Source organism: Hypanus sabinus, chromosome 23 (genome assembly GCF_030144855.1).
Source record: "Hypanus sabinus isolate sHypSab1 chromosome 23, sHypSab1.hap1, whole genome shotgun sequence".
NCBI lineage: Eukaryota > Metazoa > Chordata > Chondrichthyes > Myliobatiformes > Dasyatidae > Hypanus > Hypanus sabinus.
The window spans coordinates 21,656,511-21,675,967 of record NC_082728.1 but is presented as its reverse complement, the minus strand read 5'-3'; the positions used below and the strand labels follow the sequence as shown (position 1 = coordinate 21,675,967).

The following is a 19,457-nucleotide window of genomic DNA, read 5'->3' as shown; positions in this document are numbered from 1 at the left end:
TTTCAACACTTCAATTTTAAGTGCATTTTTAAAATTTAAACTATTCAAATAAGTGAATTTCTTTAAAAAATGAAGGAATTTCATACAATATCAACAAGAAAAATTTCAAGGCCAATGCATAACAGGATCTCAGAGAGTATGCCAAAGACTGTTTATAAAAACTGGCTGGATTTCACTGATGATATTTCAAACTGTTCTCAGGCTGTGCCCTGACTGAACACCAAGTTCTCCAAGATACAGAATTGAGCTCGTAAATACACTTAAAATCAGGTCCTTTTGGCTCTACACTCGTGATATTATTGATATTATTATTAATCTACTGAAGGACCTCTGTAGATCAAGCAGCACCTGTGTGGGAAAGGAATTATAAACATTTGGGTCAAAACCCTGCATCACAATCAATTCTTTGCTTCCCCACCCCACCCCCAATACATGCTGATCAACCTGCTGAGCTCCTCCAGCAAATTGTGTAGCATATTATTGACAATTTTTTCCAAACGTCTTTTTGATAGCAAGAGCTCCCCAGTCTAGGAAGCATCCACTCTATCTAGATCTTTCAATATTCGACAGGTTTCAGTAAAATCCCTCCTCATTTTTCTAAACTCCAGCAAGTCCTGTCCCAGAGCCATCAAACGAGCCTCATATGTAAATCCTTTCATTCCTGGAATCATTCTTGTGAACCTCCACCGGACTCTTTCCAATGCCAACACATCTTTTCTTAGATGAGACCCAAAACTGCTCACAATATTCCAAGTGTGGGCTAACAAATACCTTAAAGCCTGAGCAGGACATCCTTGCTTTTATATTCCAGTTCTCTCACAATGAATGCTAACATTGCATTTGCCTTCCTTATCACTGATTCAACCTGCAAGTCAAGTTAACCTTTAGGGAATCCTGCATGAGGATTCCCAAGTCCCTTTGCACCACTGATTTCTGAATTTGTTCCCCATTTTGAAAATACTCTATGGCTTTATTCCTTCTGAAGTGCATGACTATACAATTTCCTACACTATATTCAATCTGCCACTTCTTTGCCCATTCTCCAAGTCTGTCTAAGTCCTTCTGCCAAATACCTGCTTCCTCAAAACTACCTGCCCCTCCACTGATCTCAGCACCACTCTTAAACTTGGCCACAAAGCCATCAATTTCATTATCCAAAATAATTTCCTATGACATGAAAAGAAAATATCCCATCACCAACCCTTGTGGACCATCAACCAGAAAAGGACCCTTTTATTCCCATTCTTTGTCTCCTGCCAATTAGATAATCTTCTATCCATGCCAGTATTTTTCCAGTAATACCATAGGCTCTAATCTTGTTTAGCAGCCTCATGTGTGGCACCTTCTGAAAATCCAAGTAAACAACATCCAATGACTTCACTTTGTCTATCCCACTTTTTATTTCCTCAAAGAATTCCAATATACTTGTCAGGCAAGATTTTCCCTTAAGGAAAGCATGCTGACTTTGGCCTCCAAGTACCCTGAAACCTCACTGTTAATAATGGACTCTAACGTCTTCACAAACACAGAGGTCAGGCTAACTGCCTATAATTTCCTTTCTTCCACCTCCCTCCCTTCTTAAAAAGTGGTGTGCCGTTTGCAATTTTCCAGTCCTCCAGAACCATTCCAGTATCTACTTACTCTTGAAAGGTGATTACTAATACTTCCACAATCTCTTCAGCTACCTCTTTCAGAACCCTGGGATGTAATACATCTGGTCCAGGTGACCTATCTACCTTCAGACCTTTCAGCTTCTCAAGCACCTTCTCCTTAGTAATAGCAACTACACTCACTTCTGCCCTGGCACTCTCAAACTTCTGGAATACTGAAAATGTATTCTAGATTAAAGACAGACGTTGAATACTTATTAAGTTTGTCTGCCATTTCTTTCTCTCCCCATTACTACCTCTCCAGTGCCATTTTCTCACCAGTCCAACATCAACTTTCACCTCTGTTTTGCTCTATACTGTATATATGAAAAAAAATTGGTACACTCTTTTATATTATTGACTAGCTTACATTCATATTTCATCTTTTCTCTCTTTATGGCACTATAGTTGCCTTCTGTTGGCTTTTAAGAGATTGTCAACCCTCTAACTTGCTAATTATGTGCTCCCTCTTTTTATTTTATGCTGTCCTTGATTTCCTTTGCCATCCTCCCTTTAGAATACTTCTTCATCTTTGGGATGCATCTATCCTGCACCTTCCAAACTGCTCCTAGAAACTCCAGCCATTGTTGTTCTGCCATCATCCCTGCCAGTGTGCCCTTCCAATCAACTTTGTCCAGCTCCTCTCTCATGCCTCTACAATTCCCTTTACTCCACTGTAATACTGATAATTCTGATTCTAGCTCATCCCTCTCAGACTACAGGGTGAATTCTACCATATGATGATCACTGCCTCCTAAGGGTTCCTTTGCTTTAAGCTCGCTAATCAAATCTGGTTCATTACCCTACACCCATGCCAGAAGTTATTTTCTCCTTGTGGGCTCAATCACAAGTTGCTCTAAAAAGCCATCTCATAGCCATTCTACAAATTCCCTCTCTTGGAATCCAGCACCACCAGATTTTCCCAATCTACCTGCATATTGGAATCTCCAATGACTATTGTAACATTGCCCTTTTTATATGCCTTTTCTATCACCTGTTGTAATTTGTATCCCTCATCTACATTCATCAGCATCCTTTTACCCTCGAAGTTTCTTAACTCTACCCACAAGGGTTCTACATTTTCTGATTCTCCATCACTTCTTTCTAAGGAATTGATTTAATTTTGTACCAACAGAAACACACCACTCCTTCTGCCTATCTTTTTGAAGCAATATTTATCTTTGGATGTTAAGCTCCCAACTATGATCTTCTTTCAGCCACTACTCAGTGATGCCCATAATGTCATACCTGCCAATTTCTAACTGCGCAAAAATATCAGCTACCTTATTCCATATATTGTGTACATTTACATATAACACCTTCAGCCTTGAATTCATCACCCTTTTTGATTCTGCTCCCACATTAGCTCATCCCACTGACTGCAATTTTGCCCTATCATCTGTCTGGCCCTCTTCATAGTCTCACTGCACACTGCATGTATTTGTATACCAACTGTCTCATCCTCAGCCCTTTCACTCTGACTCCCATCTCTTGCCAATTTAGTTTAAACTCTCCCTAACAGCTCTAGTAAAGCCATCCGCAAGGATACTTGTCCTCTTCAGCTTCTGGTGAAAACCTTTTTATACAGGTCATACCTTCTCCAGAAGAAATCCCAATGATCTAGAAATCTGAAACTCTGCCTCCTGTACCAATTCCTCAGCCATGCACACATATGCTAAATCATCCTACTTAATGTTTCCCCTGGCCCAGCCACGAGTTGAAGACTGCTCCACTTCAAGAAATGACCTTGGTAACAAAACCCTCCAAGTTCTTTGTGAGCCTTGTGGCCACAAACATTAAAGTCATCTTTGGGGATCTTGTGGGAGACTCTTGCATTCTACAATATACCAATTATCTGTCATTAGCTTTATTCATGGGATAGCCTTCTTCAAAATGAAAAATCTTTAATTCAGCAATTAAATTAATAAATTTATTTATTAAATTTGTTTCAGTCAACAGTCTCTCCTGTGTACTGTTTTTCTGATTGATAGGGCCAACAGGACTTTATTCAATGGAATAGGAGTCCAGTCAAAATCTTTAATTCATAATATTACTAGGAGTTTAATAATTTTATATTACTAATTTACATATATACACAAGCAAAATTGTAAAATTTGAAACTTCATAGTCAGAAATAGTGTAAAATTAAGAACTTTTTGACACACCAAGCGCAGAATATATCCTAAATTTTGTAGCACATTCATCCTTTATGTATAAAGTTATTCATATTGTTATGAAGGTACCACAGCTCTGAGGGGCCCAAGGAGCGGGAGCAGCCCCCTCCTTCCAGAGAATCGCAAGATCGTTATTAATTCGGGACTCGGAAGTGAGAGACAATGCAACGGTTTTGACCATTTGTTCTTAGAGGCACCTGTGTCACGTGCAAGTCCCGGCTACGTGACAACTACCATGAACCTGAACGCCCTCGGGCCATGTGGGGGTGGAGATTGCATCCCCCTACTTTGATGGACAGCTACAACTCTGCAAGTAAAGATAAAAGCGGACTGCAGGAGGCAGTACCCTAGTGATGCACCAGAGGAACTTGCTCGCTCAACGCTCCCGTGAGAGCTGGAAGCCACTCAACGCCACGTGTGCTCCTAACCCCTTTGCCTGGGGAGCGGGTGGCTGATACTACCGAGAAGGACTTTGAACTAACAACGGGGAAACCAACGCTCTCCTGATTTTAACGGAGTGGTCAAAAAGATACGGGCAAGTCTTCTTTTCATTCTCACCGATCCCTCTAAGACACGTGAAACCCAACAATTCCTCGAAAGACTTCTGAATGACTCTTTAGATTTCCAATGGACAAAAATATTATCCCCTAGACAACAGCCGAGATTAATGATGATTATGACTATACCCGGGCTTTAGATTGCGTATTGGTGATGTGCATTATCTGAATGTTTGCATTAACCTTACTTTTTGCCCCTGTATAAATAAAAACGTTTGAAAATAGTGACATCAGACTTCAACAGACCTCTCTATCTTTGCTGGTAAGCTATCCAGTTACGGGATACGTAACAATATAAACTTTAATTTACATTCATACGACTCTTCAGCTTTTCTAGCTCATACAATCGGTCTACTTCTGAGATCTTAACCATTTCCAATCACTTCCTTACATCATTAATTTGTATAACCTACTGCAGAAAATAGAAATCTGAAATAAAAACAGAAATTGCTTTAAACAATCAGCAGGTCAGCCAAATTCTGCAGAAAGAGAGACAGAATTTCAAGTCAAAGGGATTACTATATCCCTCTTCTTGTTAGAACTGGAAAAGGGATATGATAATGTCCATTATAGAACTTAATTTATCTCTCTTTCAAAGGAATCTGCAACCTTATAAAATACACAGCTGCAGTAAATACTAATGTAACATTTCAATAAAAATCCATATAACGGTTGCTAACATTATCATTGTTAGGGGTATCAAAAAATTACAAAAATTGAATCAAAAGTGATTCTGACATCTTCAAAATTATTTTCAAAAATAAACAGAAGCTATTTATTAAATATTTTATGCCAGTGATCAATTTATTTGTCTGTCTTCCTAGTTCTGATGGATAGATATCATGTGCAGTTTTAACTCATTATCTTGCTCATCCTTTTATTTCAGCAAACCACATTTAATGGCTTTAACACTAGAGGGCACTGCAATTTCCATTAAATCAAAAGTAAACTAACACAAGTTCAGAAGCAAAGGGATGTCATCAATATGCAAAGGCTATTATTTAAACTTATTTAAATGTTATTTAAACTTTAAGTAATATGCTCAAATAAAATAGGTCTATAACTTACTGCAATAGTTCGTATATAATAGATTCTAATGATCACTCCAAACCTTTCCCTGCTTTCTTTACAAGCAACTTTATCTTTCCTAAGTTATGAAGTTACAAACACACATAAGCCATAATGCAGTTTTCTGAAAAAAGTGGCACATTAACTAACAGAAAAGAGTGAAAGTGAGGAAACTTAAATAAATGTTGACTACTTCAACTACTGCACAGAGTCTTGCCATCTTCAGAAGTTTTCTGATGACTCTGTCACAGTTGGATGCATCAGCAAGGGAGATGAGGTGGAGTACAGGGCTATGGTGGGAAACTTTGTCACATGGTGTGAGCAGAATCATCTGCAGCTTAATGCGAAAAAGACTAAGGAGCTGGTGGTGGACCTGAGGAGGGCTCAGGCACCAGTGACCCCTGTTTACATCCAAGGGGTCAGTGTGGACATGGTGGAGGATTACAAATACCTGGGGATACAAATTGACAATAAACTGGACTGGTCAAAAACACTGAGGCTGTCTACAAGAAGGGTCAGAGCTGTCTCTACTTCCTGAGGAGATTGAGGTCCTTTAACATCTGCCGGACAATGCTGAGGATGTTCTACGAGTCTGTGGTGGCCAGTGCTATCATGTTTGCTGTTGTGTGCTGGGGCAGCAGGCTGAGGGTAGCAGACACCAACAGAATCAACAAGGTCATTCGTAAGGCCAGTGATGTTGTGGGGGTGGAACTGGACCCTCTGACGGTGGTGTCTGAAAAGAGGATGCTGTCCAAGTTGCATGCCATCTTGGACAATGTCTCCCATCCACTCCATAATGTACTGGTTAGGCACAGGAGTACGTTCAGCCAGAGACTCATTCCATCGAGATACAACACTGAGCGTCATAGGAAGTCATTCCTGCCTGTGGCCATCAAACTTTACAACTCCTCCCTCAGAGTGTCAGACACCCTGAGCCAATAGGCTGGTCCTCGACTTATTTCCACTTGGAATAATTTACTTATTATTATTTATTTATGGTTTTATATTACTATATTTCTACACTATTCTTGGTTGGTGCAACTGTAACGAAACCCAGTTTCCCTCGGGATCAATAAAGTATGTCTGTCTGTCTGTCTGATATAGAGTTAATTCAAAATCCAATAAATTAGCACATCTATGGAATTTTCAGGAATTATGAAATGTCTTATTCCTTAATAGTCATCTCCCTTATAACCACGCAACAGTCTGCTTTTAAAGAGCTGGCCAAAAATGCCTGATGTTTTAAAATAGTCCAATGAAATGATACAAAATATTAAATTACATGAAATACAATTTCATTACACAGCTTATCTGAGATTTTACATCTGCAGCAAGAGAACGCATAAGTTAAAAACGATATGGAAGCATCCATTATTAAAAACATATAGATTTAATACATACCATGACTATAAATGCACAAGGCCTGCTATAAGTTCTCAGAAACAAAACTAAAAAAATTTGTAGCACAAAGAGAAACATCTTTTAGTGGACAATCTTCTGATGCAGTTTAAAACAAATGAAAAATTCTGGGAGAACTCAATGGATTGAGACCCTGCATCAGCAATGAGGAGTGTAAAGAGAAAATAGCCAGTTTAGAGAATTGAGAGGAAGTGTGAGACAGAAGCTGATGGGTAATGGGTGGAAGCAAGAGACGGAAGGATGGTTGTGAAATGAGGGGAATGGGAAATTGTTCAGGCTTGAAAGTGATAGGTGGAAATAATAAAGGAAAAAATGTGGTACCGTTCTTCTAATTTGCATTTGGCCTCACCACGCCTATGGAGAAGGCTGAAGATAGATAAGTCACTGTGGGAATGGGAATGGGAGTCAAATGGTGTGGAATTAGAATCTCAAACTGGTCATTGCAGACAGAGCAGTTAGACTACCTGCAAGGAATATGAGATGATACAAGCTGCCAAAGTGAAGCCTAATGCAAACTTCAAGAACACCTCTTATTTCGCTTGGGTAGCCTAAAACCCAAAATTTTTTATACCTAGCCTGTACTTTTCCTGTTCCCACTAATCCACCCAGTTTCTCTCTCCTACTGTTTACCTTTTGTATTACCCTCAGCCACCTAGTTACCAAGATTCTTGACTCCCCCCCCCACCCATTCCCTGATCGTTACATCTGTCTGTTATTCACTTACCTATCTACCTGCTTTTTGTCTTTTTTCTCCCTTGTTCAGCTTTCCCATCTCCTTTCCCCACCCCCATTCTGCTTCCAGCATCCGTCATACTCCCTCAGTTCATTCAACCTATCACCTTCCAACCTCTGTTTGCCCTTCCTCTCACCTCTACATACAGTTCATCTTCCTCTACACTTCCAGTCCTGATACTAGATCCTGATGCAAATCTTCAACTATCCGTTTGCCTCCACCATTCCTTTGCTTGGTTTTGCTTCAGATTTCAGTACCTGTAGTCTCGTGTCACCATTTGAACTTTATTAAATTGGTTTAAAGTTAGCAAAGTAAACTGACAGAAAATGCTCAATATAATTTGGTTTAAAATAGTGGAAGCTGAAAAATCAATATTTTATAATGCTTGAATTAAACTTTATTTCTTCTTGCTCTTAACTGATTAGTACAAAGAAATGGCATTTCTTTATAAACCAATGATCTGGATGTGAGATTAATGGTTATTAACAACATTATTTGCAAAAATGCATGCAATTTAACATAATTATTATTAATATTGAAAAGTTTATATTGCAATGAAATTTGATTTAAGCAATTTTCATTACAAAGATATCCAAAACTATCTATTCTTCTTTGAATCCCCCCATGTCAGAATCATGAACCTCTTCAGGGTTATCAGAACAGAATGCTCTATTAGTGCGGATTTTGAGATGACTGCAGGAAAGATACATTGGGGGGGGGGCGTAATGATAGCCTCTGGTTTTTAAATCAATAACTATGCATCTTTCTACTTCTTGCCTGAATTCTTCTTTTGAAGAATTATAATATATGGCTGCCAATTAGCCTCTAAAATCAAACAAAAACAAACTGTACTATCCAACATAAATATAACTTGTATGTCGATTGGATTAATAGCAAATGTTATCATTTATAGCTCTACATTCCAATTTGACTGCAACTTAGAAACATCAAATACACCTCAAAACAGAAGCACAGAAAGTTGACCTCCATACCTGGGTGATGTTCTCCAAGAACTCGCAGCACGTCTGAAGGATGAACACAGACATTGTTCTTGGAGTAAATGATTTCACCATCTAGAATTCTGGAAGATCCACTTGACTGATTAAAGGTCAGGAGATCAGAGGCTTTGGAGGAAGCCCGTCGTAGTAGCTGACCCAGAGACATCTCCAGGAATATCTTTCCATCATCTGAATTCTTCACTCTAGAATAAAACAAATCCAACTTTAAAAGTATGCTGATGAAAACTTGTCTCCCAATGAATCCACTATTCTGTTGATTCTTCCACCCTTTGCATTCTGTAAATACATGCACAGCCCTTGCAATCAGATCACCCCTTGTCCCCCTACTTCTCCTGTACATTCTCAGCCGTCGTCTCTCATCAAGATCATTCCAAGAGAAGATGGTTCAGGTACAGAGCAGGCACATTCCCAAGACAGAGCCCAAGAGGGAGAATGAAAGGTCAGCTAAGGCCAAAATTCCTCAAAAAAGAAACAGTAAGCTATAACAGAAGAAGTGGGAATGTTATGTTTGCCAGATGACAATAAAGTTAAAATCATTCCAAGCAAAGAGATCAGAGAGGAACCAAAAAAAAAGGAAATGTGCCAAAAGAGCAGAAGAGTTTAAGATCTAGCATTAAGGAGAATCCAAAAGACTTCTACATGCTAAGGGAAATGGGTGGTAACAGAGTGCCCAGTTGAGACCAAAAGGACACATACTCAATGCCAGGCATTCTGAATGAATATTTTGAACTACACTTTACCAAGGAAGGAGGAGTAAAGTCAGAAAAGAAAAAGCAGTTGAGATTTTTCATGAGCTAAAACTTGATTAAGGGGAACTATCAGAAAAATAATCTGCAAGTGTATAAGTCTTCAAGTCCATATGAAAAGCAACCTAGCTGATTGCTGAGGGAAGACTGTAATGTTCTTGTTAAGGGACAAGTGTTGGTGGCATAGCCCCAGAGAACTGCAATGTTACATTGTTTTTTTCCCCCCAAAGTATTATGGATAAATTCACCATACAGTTTAACCTGGGTGGTGAGGAGACTGGTAAAAAGAATGCAAAATTAAGAATCATTTCATTGTGAAAAGTCAAAGTCAGAAAAGACAACGCAAATCATGCTTAACTTATTTAACTGTCAATTTTGTGATAACAGATAGCTGATTTGTAAAAAATGTAACATAAAGTCATTAGCAGAACTAAAGTCTACACTGTAGTATCAGAATGGAAATGGAGTTGACTCTTAGAGATAAAACAGAATTGATGTAATAAGGTTTTTTTTTCCAGGGTAGTGGAATGTTTTTTTCCAGGGTAGTGGAATGTTTTCTAGGGTTAGGACCACTTCTTTAACATACATTTTCACATGGCTGTGCTGGGCAAAATTTTAATACTAGTACAGTATAAAAATATTTATCTGAAGGAATTATGCTGAAGTTTTTGAAGGTGATGGGAGGTTGAAAAAAGTTAAAAAGGGGAATAGCCTCCTGTTTTTTTTAAACAAACAGATAAAGTTGTTGTACCAAGCCACTAAGAACAATGGATTTACTGCAACTGAGAACATATGAACTTCAGAAACAACAGATGGTCATCGTCTGGACACTCATATATGCTTTGGAATTTAATAAAATTGTAACTGAACTTTTACCTCAGCACCACATTCTCGTACTTATCCCATTTCACCCAAGGATTCCCTACCATCTGGAAGAAGTAATTTCTACTCATTTGTGTCCTAAAGGAATGTCTCCTTATTTTGAGCAGGTGATCTCTAATTTTGCATATTTCATCCTGGCCAACATCAACACCAGCCAGTTAAGAAGTCTATACATTGCCCTTCCTTCTAAATTTAAGAATGTGTTTAATCTTTCATCATATGACAAACCTGCAACTCCAAGATTCAATCTGGAGGACCTTCATTGTACAGTTTGTATTACTGGTAGGGAGATAAGACCTGTATATGATCTACCAGAAGCATTCTGACCAAGGCCACATAAAATTGGACTAAGATATCTCTACTCTTCAACTCAGTTCATCTTACTGTCAAGGCAAAAATATAAATTTTCGTTCCTAAATGCTTGTAGAACTGAGTTTAAATTTTCACTGACTACTGCAGACATCCATGTCCCTTTGAACGCCTTTTTGCTTTTGGCATTTAATTGAATTATGTTGGTTGTTCTTTTGCACATTGGTGGTTTGTCCATCTTTGTTCTGTGTGCTTTTTCATTGATTCTATCATGCTCTTTTGTATTTACTGTGAATGCCCATAAGAAAATGAATCTCATTGTATTATATGCTCCTATATATTGTATTTTGATAATACATTTACTTTGAACTATGATTTCCACATGACATTACATTTGGCACGGCTTTGCCTATTCATCTAGTTGTCAGTACCTCAATGTTTGTCTTCATAGCCTACACAGGTTTAGTTCTTGTTAGAGATTTGGATATATTGCACATGCTCCTATTATCCAAATCACTGATATTACATGTGAACAGATTTGTCTCCTGCATAGATCTCTGCAGCAGACCACTTGTCACCAAACATCTCAACCTCAAAATGAGCAATTATTCCTACACTGCTTGCTGTCTGTTAGCCAATGATACCACTATTTTACAATGGTTGACACATGATCTAATTTTATTTAGTAATTTCACATGGCACTTTAAAGGCCTTCAGAAAATCCAAATATATCACATCAACCAGTTCATCCTATATATTCTGCTAACTAAAATACCAAAAAAATTCAGAAAAGCTGTCAAGTATAATTTCCTTTCCAGAAATTCATGTTAATTCTGCCCAATCTTATTATTACTTTCTGATTGCCATTTCATTACTTCCTTAATAACACTGGGTGTTTTTAAAGTGGAGGTTGAGAGGTTCTTGATTAGTAAGGGTGTCAAAGTTTATGAGGAGAAGGCAGGAAAACGGGGTTGAGGAGGATAATAAATCAGCCATGATGGAATGGCAGAGCAGACTCAATGGGCCAAATTACCTAATTCTGCTCCCTTATCTTATCGTCTAACAAACTCCAGACCTAAAGCCAATGACAGGGTAAGGGCTAGTTTTCTCTTTCTCGCTTTTCTGAAATACCAATGTACGTGATAATTTTACCAGAATCTGCAAAATTTCAAACAATGATAATCAGCACATCCACTGTCTATAACTGCCTCCATCTAAACTCTAGGAAGCAGATCAATAGGACATGGACATAAGGAAGTCTGCAGATGCTGGAATTCCAAAGCAACACAACAAAATGCTGGGGGAACTCAACAAGTCAGACAACATCTAAGTAAATGAGTAAACAGTCAACATTTTGCGCCGACACCCTTCTTCAGAACTGGAGAAGGGTCTCGGCCCGAAACATCAACTGTACTTTTTTTCCATAGATGCTGCCTGGCCTGCAGAGCTCCTCCAGCATTTTGTGTGTGTTGCTATAGGTCGTGGATTTGTGACCTCAAATTTTTAATCTATTTTCTCCTTATTTCTCATTTACTCTCAACAGTATCCAACCACCTGTAGCTGCTCAGCCATTCATTAAGAGCTTGGCTGATCTTTTACCTCAGTGTAATTTACATTTAAATTCAGATTTATTAATGTACATATAAACATACAGTGAAATGTCTCATTTGTGATAACAACCAACACACCCAAGAATGTGCTGGAGGCAGCCTGCAAGTGCTGCCACACATTCCAGTGCCAAGTGCATTCAGAAATCTATCAATTTCTGTTCAGAATGAACTCAATGACTGAACTCCCACAGTCCATCTGGGATGAGACTTCCAAAGTTACACCACTTCCTGCTGAAAGAAAATTTTCAACTAAAATACTATCCCTTATCCTAAAAATATTCTAAGCTCCTCCATGGATGCAATCTGTCAAACACCACAAAACATAAGTTTTAATTAAATCTCTTGGTTTCTAAATTCAAATGAATACAGACCTAATCTATTCAATCTCTCCTCACAAAGTAAATGGACCACTCCTGGAACTAGTCCAGTGAGTCTTTTCTAAACTCCCTCTATGGTAAATACAACTTTTTTTAGGCAAATAAGCTAAATCTGTATGCAGTACTCCAGCTGCAGTTTCATCAAGACTTGACATAAACGTAAATGACTTCCTTACTCCTGTATACAAATCCAGCACCTTTCTAATTCACATTTTTCAACTAAACGCTGACTTTGAACGGCTTGCATATTGGCACGCTGGACTCGTGAACATCAACATTACGCAATTCCTACAAAATGCTGGAGGAACTCAGCAGGCCAGGCAGCATCTATTTGCTTTTCTCCAGATCTGCCGAAAGGTTTTGGCCCAAAACGTCAACTGCACTTCTTTCCACAGATGCTGCCTGGCCTGCCGAGTTCCTCCAGCATTTTCTGTGCTTTGCTCGGATTTCCAGCTCCTACAGATTTTCTCGTTTGTCATTATGCAATTCTTCATAATTTAAAAATTTTGCTTTTCTATTTTGTGTAGAAAAGTAAATGCTCACAATTTTCTATGCAATATTCCATCTTCCAGAATTCCAGCAGACCCATCCTCCAGTTATTGAGACTGATGATGGCCCCCGAAGCTCTTCACATTCTTTGCTGTTCAGTATCATACTTGTAAATTTGTTGATAATATTTAGTTCCCTGACCAGAACTGTGAATCTGGTTTATAAATAACTAGGGTCCCAGCAGTATTCCACAAAATCATCCTGCTGTCCTGCGAAGACCCCATAAAGAAAATGCAGTCACCATTTTCTGAAGTTCCGTCTAAAATGATTCTTTTCGATTTTCTGAGCCAAAATCTTTCATTACCACTTTCACCCCATATCTTAAATCAGTTGCTCCATCTGCAATTTCACCTATCTTTTGTTTAAAACTCTAGAAATATTTGCAAAGATGACTTTGTAATGACGAGATGATACCTATTTATCAGGGCCATTACTTCATTAAACTTGTTCACTACTTCCACCTGCATTCAGCAAAAGAAGCTTCAGGTCTCTGTACCTCATTTTGCAATTGGATTCTCGACTTGCTAACCAGAAGACCACAATCTGTGTGGATTGGTGATAACATATCCTCCTTGCTGACAAACAATACTGGCGCACGTCAGAGGTGTGAGCTGAGCCCATTGCTCTACTCTGTATATACACATGACTGTGTGGCTAGGCATAGCTCAAGTACCAACTATAAATTTGCTGACGATGCAACCATTGTTGGTAGAATCTCAGGTGATGACGAGAGGGCATACAGGAGTGAGATATGCCAACTAGTGGAATGGTGCCGCAGCAACAACCTGGCATTCGACATCAGTAAGATGAAAGAGCTGACCGTGGACTTCAGGAAGGGTAAGACAAAGCAACCAATCCTCATAGAGGGATCAGAAGTGGAGAAGGTGAGCAGTTTCAAGTTCCTGGGTGTCAAGATCTCTGTCTGGTATGGGGGGGGGGGGGGGGGGGGTGGGCGGCTACCGCACAGGACTCAAAAAAGCTGCAGAGGGTTGTACATTTAGTCAGCTCCATCTTGGGTACTAGTCTACAAAGTACCCAGTACATCTTTAGGGAGCGATGTCTCAGAAAGGCAGCGCCCATTATTAAGGACCTCCAGCACTCAGGGCATGCCCTTTTCTCACTGTTACCATCAGGCAGGAAGTACAGAAGCCTGAAGGCACAAACTCAGCAATTCAGGATCTTCCCCTCTGCCACCTGATTCCTAAATGGACATCGAACCCTTGGACACCACCTCACTTTTTTAATATACAGTATTTCAGTTTTTTTGCACATTTTAAAATTTATTCAATATACATATACTTGTAACTGAATTATTTATTATTATTTTTTTCTCTTCTATATTATGTGTTGCATTAAACTGCTGCTGCTAATTTAAGAAATTTCACAACGCATGCCAGTGATAATAAACCTGATTCTGAGTTTTGAAGCTTATTTTTCCTCAAAATCAATTTCTAGGTTTAGTTTGCATGGACCATTCCTCCCTGACAGACTCTGAACATCATGACCCAAGTTGCTACCCGCAAGAAAGATTGCTTTGTCCTTTATTTTCAACTTTCTAAATTTATAAATCTGTTTTGTTGAAAGTGTTATTTACAGCCCAAGTTATTGGTTTTGGTGGGACACTGATTCCAGTACAATCTGTCAGTCTCAGTGAAATAGCTCCTTCTTTCCCCAGTGCTGGTACCAATGTTACATAAATCAGAACTGATTTCCCCCACAACTATTCATTATTGACTCTATATCAACCTGCACATGGCTCAGGTAATAAGCTTGTAAGAGGATTATAGTTTTTGGCAACGAATTTTGCTTAGAATGTGAAGGCTTGGAGAGTGCATGAAAGACTTAGCAGTATGATCCTGGGGTTGAGTCTTTCAAATAGCTTTCCTTTTGTTAGCATTCTTTCTCTCTCGCTCTTTCGCCTTGGAAATCTATCAGACTAATAAATTAAACAACATCTTATCTCTTAAATAACCTTGGCTATAACCCAACAAAGATACTCCCTTTGTCCTCTGTGCACTCTACAATTTAAAAACCAGTTTGATTTCTTTCTTTCCTAGACCTACCAAAGGGTTTCCACCTGAAATGTTAGCAGTTTCTCTGTCAACATATGCTGTTTGGTGTCCTTAATGCTTTGATCATTTGATATTTCCAGCATTGCAGAATTTTTCAACAATAATCTTAACTATGTAGATAGCACAGAGAAGCCAGAGTTGTTCTAATAGAGAAAATTGGGAGGTTAAAGACCTTGTATACAAATCCTAAATATTGCCAATTGAAGAACCTTTGGAATCTACTCTTCAGATGAGAATCTATTGGCAAGGGAAAGCTTCTTTGCACAAAAGATAAAATTTCAAGGTTTAAATATAAAAATACATACTAAAATACAGCATCTGTTCTGTAGCTCAAAATAAAACTACACATTACATGTTATTACACATTACATGTGTAATAACATGTGCCAATGAACATTTCCTCACACTTGATGGTAATAAAGTTTAGGCATGCACCTGTAACAGGATGCCTTGAATTCCTGGAGCCCTGAAGGGTCGATCATCTATTATGGCAGGAGAATATAGTTTACATGACAAGACTGCTTCAACTAAAATAGCGGCTAGCTTTATAGCACCAGTTCAGTTCCCAGTGCTGTCTGTAAGGAGTTTGTACATTCTCCCCATGACCGTCAGTTTCCTCTAGAAGCACTGGTTTCCTCCCACATTTCAAAGGTGTGCAGGTTAGTAAGTTGGTAACGTGCTACACTGATGCTGGAAGCATGGTGACATTTCCGGGCTGCACCCAGGACATCCTCAGACAGTGTTGGCCATTGACGTGATCAACACATTTCAAAGTTCGTGTGATAAATGAAACTAATCTCTTAATGTATGAATGTTTAATTCTTTAAACATGTAAAATAGTGTCATTTGTTGAGAACAACAAAGCAGGAACTTGTGAAATGTATGATCATATTGTTTTAAGAACCTTAATTTTAAAAATGAAAGTTTGAATAACAGTTCAAGCATATTGAGATTTTCCATTTAAAATTACAATTTAAGATGGCTGCATAATATTAACCTCATGTTTGAAGTGAGATCAACCAACTCTTCTTGCTAATAAACTGGTACAGTAATTAGCTAACATTAATCGCTGGTCAATAATGTAGCCTATTGACTAGGTGAAGCAAAGACTTTACTCAATTTCATTCATCCCATCACTGAACTGTTCCCACAATCTATGGACTCACTTTCAAGGATTCTATCACTCATGTCCTCAACACTTATTACTTATTTTTGATTAATATTATTATTTCATTTTTTCTTTCTATTTGTTTTTGCACAGTTTGTTGGCTTGTACACATTGGTTGTTTGTTTATCCTGTTGGTACGGTCTTTCATTGATTCTGTTGTATTTATCAGATTTACTGAGTATGCTCGCATGAAAATGCATCTCATGGCTGTATATGATCACACACACACACAAACACAATAAATTTGCTTGGAACAAAGATAACAGAATTTTTTCCAGGGCTAAATTAGTGGATGCAATTTTAAGTACCAACTCTTGAAATATTGCAAGTGTTTTTTTCTAGTAAGTGCAAAGGTGCCATTAAACTTCAAAGGCAGGATATGTTTCTGGATCTTTTAGAAAGCATTTTAAATCAGCTATGATCACCAGACTTCTAGATTTTGTTGTATTTTGTGATGCTCTTTTGGCCTGTATGACAACAATAACACTAACAAAAATAATTGATTATAATAAACACCTTGAGATTTCAGGATCATAACAGCAAATGCACGTGTGTGTTCTTTTCATAGAAGTCTCAAAAGATTCTATAAAAATGAATCAAGTTACAGTAATCAACTGACTTAAACAACAGAATGTGCGTTTTAACATCCACAAAGTATATAGCATATAACCAAATCTTGGCATTTATCATTCAGCAGACTGGATTAGCACTACTCAGTAAATTGAAATGGCTATGCAGGGACACTAAAAAGCGCAGATCCTGAAGAAAAGAATAAAATTTAAATACAAGAAAGGCAATCTGAAAATATCACAATGGTCAGCAGGAAAGGCAAACGAGATTTAGAAAAAAATAGCTTACAATTGGGAGACAAAATTATACCATAGTCGCACATCACAAAGTACAAATTCATACATTTTCCCAATTGGTTGACAGAGAAAAGTTAGAAGCTAAATATTTTGCGATGTAAACAAGAACAAATGAGAGATAGTTAAGATACTAAAGATAGATTTTTTTTTGCAATAATGGCAAAGAGCAGTATGCCCTTTAATATTCTATACAGACATGGCAAAATTTAGGGATATGGACATCACTGAAGAGAAATTTCTCAATAGGATGATAGTGCCTTTCAAATTATAAAGTGCAATAAATACAAGTACAATTTTAACCCATGTTTAAAAATAGCAATCCATGAACTTCAACATCATTTAAGTTTCTCATTTTCTTTCTCACTTAGCCTGCCCTTCCTTTCGCGCCAATTGAAACATCCTCTACAGAGTACATTTCTCACTTATAATAATAAAAAAAGAAAATTTTGTAAGCACTCAAGCAGTGAAACAACAAAGAGGAACAGGTGACATTTTAGGTCACAAACCCTTCAATAGAACTGATAACTTAAAAGAGCAAGCATGTTAAATTGCAGAGAGGGAGGCGTGATGAAAACAGAAGGAACAATTGTAATACAGAGCAGATGAGAGCTACTGAGGTAACAAACTAGCTGCTGAATACAAAAGTAAAAAAAAGAAACAAATTGCTAAAGCTGAATATAGATCAGACGAGCAGCAATTTAATCCCAAGTAGTTTGAGATGATGCATTCTGGGAAGCCAATTCTACATTGGGGTGGGACAGAAATCATAAATGGTAGAGCACTAAGGAATATAGATGTAAAGACAGACCTTGGGATCGAAGACTATAGTTCTGTGAAAGTGGCAATACAGATCAAAAGGTGGTGAAGGGTGGTGTTTGACATGCTTGCTTTCATGGTTCAGGGTACAGAAATATAAAAGTTGGAACATAACACTGCAACCATACGAAACAACTGGTTAGACCCCACTGTGAACATTGTATGTAGTTCTGGTTGGTACTTGAAAGATAGGATACAGTTATGCCAGAGAGTGCAGAGGAGATTCACAAGGATACTGCTTGGATTGGAGAGCTTTGTCCATGGTCATTGGTTCAATTGGCTATAGACAATACATTGCCAGAGATGGTGGAAGAATTATATACAATTACTACAATTAAAAAGTCTTTAGACAGATACTTAAAAGATAAAGCATAGCAAAGAGGATCCAAATACAGGCAAATGGGATAAGTGTGGATGGGCAAGAAGATTAGCATGAACATGGAGGCTGAAGACCTGTTTCTTCCATACAGTACGCCTGGTATGACTATCTATGACTATGAGAGCACAGCCTCACCTGGAAGGTGGAGCCTATGGATCCTGAGTCATCAAATCTGCTGACAAAAGCTGTTTGTAAACGTCATAGACATGATTTACATTCACTTGCCACTTTAAATTGCCAACTCTGACCTACAGCCTATATTACTCCAACAATGCCTATCACAGGTTTGAGGAACAGTACGCCATCATTGGTCTAGGTATGTTGAAGGCCTCAGCACTTAATAGTGAATATGACAATTTTAGAAATCCACTCCACAAAATGTGCTACCTCTCTTTTTTCATTTTGTTTCATTATTTTGTCTCCAAATGCCAGTTCTTTTTTAAAGAAAATATTACCTTGGCAACCTTTGTCTGCAGAGAACTGAAGGAATTGTCTGTCAAAGACAATCCCTTAGTTCTCTCCACCCCTGCATCTCCCTGCAACTTAAAGCACTTAACAGGTCCTCCCCAGGTTACAAGCACCTGACTAAATGGGCATTCCATGCACATAAACAAGCATTTGGGAGACCAGTGGAGTAGATGACGATAGATTTGCTGGTTGTTAGAGGTATCTTCTACAGAGTGGGAACAGGGTATTTCCACATACCTTATCTCACTACACCACCCTTCTCCCACCTCAGATCTTGAGCTGGAGGGAGTCAAACAATTTGGGAATTTGGGAATGCAATGCAGACTCAGTCACTGCGTCTGTGAAGTCAGCTCAGCTCAGCCACTCTTCCAGAGCTTGCTTGCTCTCCCATCACAACTGTTTTTATACCTGACGAAGGGTCTCGGCCCGAAATGTCAACAGTGCTTCTCCCTATGGATGCTGCCTGGCCTGCTGTGTTCCACCAGCATCTGCAGATTTCCTCGCGGTTGTTTTTATTCATTTCTGACTTCTGAACAGTTCAGGTCATGAGCAGTTCTCAGAAAACAAACCCTGTCACAACCTGGAGACTTTCTGAT

General features: G+C 38.5%; 1 protein-coding gene across 4 annotated transcripts in view; it reads right to left on the bottom strand.

Moving 5' to 3' along the window:
- tbc1d16 (TBC1 domain family, member 16) overlaps positions 1-19,457 on the bottom strand; it is a 112,018-nt gene that overhangs the window by 67,097 nt on the left and 25,464 nt on the right. For all 4 annotated transcript variants that reach the window (XM_059948516.1, XM_059948517.1, XM_059948518.1 and 1 more), the window contains one exon: positions 8,593-8,801. In XM_059948516.1, coding sequence (XP_059804499.1) covers positions 8,593-8,764 — 172 coding nt within the window. In that variant the 5' untranslated portion in view covers positions 8,765-8,801. The remainder of the gene's footprint in view (positions 1-8,592; positions 8,802-19,457) is intronic.